The sequence below is a fragment of the Salvia hispanica genome, chromosome 2 (genome assembly GCF_029641045.1).
Source record: "Salvia hispanica isolate PSC_SH4W2 chromosome 2, Shi_PSC_v1, whole genome shotgun sequence".
Classification (NCBI taxonomy): Eukaryota; Viridiplantae; Streptophyta; class Magnoliopsida; order Lamiales; family Lamiaceae; genus Salvia; species Salvia hispanica.
Window position 1 is genome coordinate 21,786,434 of NC_142693.1, and position 3,188 is coordinate 21,789,621.

Sequence of the window (3,188 nt, forward strand, 5' to 3'; positions counted from 1 at the left end):
TATTTTTGCTCACAGTGAAATATATTTTTGCTCACAGTGAATTATATTATTCTTACAGTGGTTTATGTACCAAAATGCCCCGATGATTTGAAACCAAAAATTGGACAAAGTTTCATGACCCTTGATCGTGCATTGGACTTCTACAATAATTATGCTCGATATGTTGGGTTTGACACTCGTAAAAAGGGATCGAAAAAGGAAAAAGATTTCATTACTTGGATTTATGTGGTGTGTAGCCGAGAAGGTACAAAGCAAAGAAAGAATGAACAATATCAGGTGAAACGCAAGCGTTCTTCTATTAAGTGCTTTTGTAATGCTAAAGTGTCTTGGAAGTTTTTTTATGGGTTTTGGTTATGTTATACAAAGTTCTGTTGAAGAACATAATCACGAGATGGTTGAGGAACGCCATAAGCGTTTTATGAAGTTGAACCGCAATTTGGATTTAGTCCATCAGAAATTCATACTTGATTGCGCTAATGCAAATATCGGTCCAACTTTAAGTTTTAGCTTACTCAAGGAAGTACTTGGTGGATTAGATTATGTAGGGTGCACTGTTTTAGAAGTACGCAACTACAGACGCGACCTTAGAGCATACGTGGACGGAGCTGATGCACAAATGCTATTAAATGAGATGCGCAGGAAAAAGGAAATTTGTGGAGCATTTACATATGAATTTGAGGTCAACTCAAAGGATAGACTGACACGTTTGTTTTGGTGTGATCCAACTGCCAAGAGAAATTATCATTTGTATGGTGATATTGTTTCTTTTGATACGACATACTCAACAAATAGGTACGTGCACACTAATTACATTCACATGCCTTATAGTTTATATTCAGTGAAGTATATTGAGCATATAGTGAAATATATTATTCATATAGTGAACTAGTATATGATTACAACGATGTTTATTTCCGCATGCTTATAGTGTATTGTTTTTCATTTTAGTGAAGTATATTGAGCATTTAGTGAACTACAATAAGCTTACAGTGAAGTATATTGATCATTGCTTATATTGTACTGTTTTTATTCATTTTAGTGAAGTATATTAAGCATTTAGTGAACTACAATATTTGCTTACAGTGAAGTGTATTGAGCATGCTTGTATTGCTTTGTTTTTCCATTTCAGTGAAGTAAAACTTGCTTAGAGTGAAGTATTCAAGTGTTAGAGTGAAGTCTCTGTCATCTATGCTTATGTGCACTATTTTATCATTTCAGTGAATTAAAACATGCTTAGAATGAAGTATACTAGAGTTAGAGTGAAGTGTCGGTCATCCATGCTTATAGTACTTTGTTTTTCCATTTCAGTGAAGTAAAACTTGCTTACAGTGAAGTATTCCAGTGTTAGAGTGAAGTGTCTGTGATTAAAGTATATTCTTCATGTCTTATAGTGATTTTAACATGTAGGTACTGCATGATATTTGCTCCTTTTACGGGCAAGGATAATCATGGTCGCCCTGTGATATTTGCTGCTGGCCTTTTGTCCAAGGAAAATGCCGTCTCCTTTTCATGGTTATTTAAACAATTTGTGAAATGTATGGGTGTGGCTCCGAAGCTAATCGTAACCGACCAAGACTTAGGAATGAAAGTTGCTATTGCAGAGGTTCTTCTTAGTACGAGACACAGGTGGTGCATGTGTCATATAATGAATAAAGTTGCTGACAAATTGCCAAAGAACATGCTTGGTAGTGAAGAACTAAAGAACGAATTGAATGCATGTGTTTGGTCGGAGTTGATAGAGCCTGATGCATTTGAAGAATCTTGGCATGCTATAATGGAAAGATATGGGCTGGCCAATAATGACTGGTTTTCATCAATGTTTGCATCTAGAAAGTTTTGGGTTCCAGCCTTTTTCCGTGATTTTCCGATGAGCTCGTTGATAAAGACAACATCTTTGTCCGAATCACAGAATAGCTTCTTTAAAAGGTACTCAAAGTGTCGGGCTAACCTTATGATATTTTATATGAACTATAACCATGCTTTGGAGGCTCAAAGAAGTAATAACGCAAAGCTTGAATACTATGATTCAACAAAAGTGCCTATATTGGGAACAGAATTGGAAATCGAGAAACATGCATTAACGATATATAGTGGTAGTGCTTTTAATGCAATTCAAGAGGAGATAGTTTATGCATGTTTCTCTTTGTCTTGTTCAACTCTAGGAATGTCTACCAATAGAGAGAATGAAGTATATAACATAACTGACAAGGATTCAAACTCATGGACAATGACTTACTCCATTGGCGATGACACCTATTTGTGTGGATGTAAATAGTTTGAGAGACTTGGTCTATTGTGCAGCCATATATTTTGTGTGTTGAAATATAAGTTTGTTAAGTTGATACCCGAGAATTTGCGTGGATGGAGATGGTTGAAGTCACAGTTTGTGAAGCCAATACATGGAGGTTTTTGTGATGATGAAGAAATACTCTCTGTTGTGGACGAGAAGAAGATTTCATTTAAAAACTTGTATGCATTATTCTTTGAAATAGCACAAAGTATTGAAGGGAACATTGACCAAATCAATGCATTTACTGCAATTATTGAAGAAGGTAAGAAGCAGCTTTTCGGAAGTGTTGTTCTGTCTTCGACAGAGAAAAGAGCATTGATTGAGAATTTCTATGGCTCACAAGTTCCAAACATTATTGAAGTTCATCCTCCTAATGTTGTCAGTACAAGGGGAAGTGGAAGTAGGAGGAAATCGAAGAAGGAGTCGGCAATGAAGTTAGCAATGAAACCAGGCCGAAAGTGTGGAAATTGTCATGTGATTGGACACCATGATTCGAAGAACTGCAAAAAGGTGAATGAGAAGACAAAACAGAGGTAGTGAGGATTTGGAAAGAAACAGTTCACTTTGTAGCCTTTTTAGAGCACTAATGACTCATTTTTATTACACTTTTGAGTGATTTTTATCTCAATGCAAACTTGGTTTTTATGTTAAGCTCAATTGCGAATAAATTCACTTTTATATGTGTTCGTTTTACTGCTTACAAGTCTTTAGTTCGCTTATTACATGTTTTGGTTCATTTATAGTGAAGTAATATTGATTATCGTGTACTTTTTTCCATATCAGTGAAGTATATTTAGAGTACAGTGATGGATAAACAGACACTTCACTCTAACACTAGAATACTTCAGTCTAACCATGTTTTACTTCACTAAAATGGAAAAAAAAAGCACTGCAAGCA

General features: G+C 35.4%; 1 protein-coding gene across 1 annotated transcript; it reads left to right on the forward strand.

The window, feature by feature from the left end:
* Positions 1 to 391: 391 nt before the first annotated feature.
* On the forward strand, positions 392 to 2,827 carry LOC148931794 (protein FAR1-RELATED SEQUENCE 5-like). Its single transcript, XM_089064897.1, has 3 exons — positions 392 to 792; positions 1,408 to 1,926; positions 2,302 to 2,827. Exons 1-3 carry the CDS (start codon positions 392 to 394, stop codon positions 2,825 to 2,827), a joined length of 1,446 nt encoding a protein of 481 aa, XP_088921023.1.
* Positions 2,828 to 3,188: the final 361 nt, after the last annotated feature.

What these genes read in the sequence shown, in the direction of transcription:
- LOC148931794 (XM_089064897.1), top strand. Translation starts at nt 392, where the DNA reads ATGGTTGAGGAACGCCATAAGCGTTTTATGAAGTTGAACCGCAATTTG. An exon ending in ACGACATACTCAACAAATAG is followed by an intron (nt 793 to 1,407) that starts GTACGTGCACAC and finishes TTTAACATGTAG; the next exon opens with GTACTGCATGATATTTGCTC. An exon ending in CAGAATAGCTTCTTTAAAAG is followed by an intron (nt 1,927 to 2,301) that starts GTACTCAAAGTG and finishes TCTATTGTGCAG; the next exon opens with CCATATATTTTGTGTGTTGA.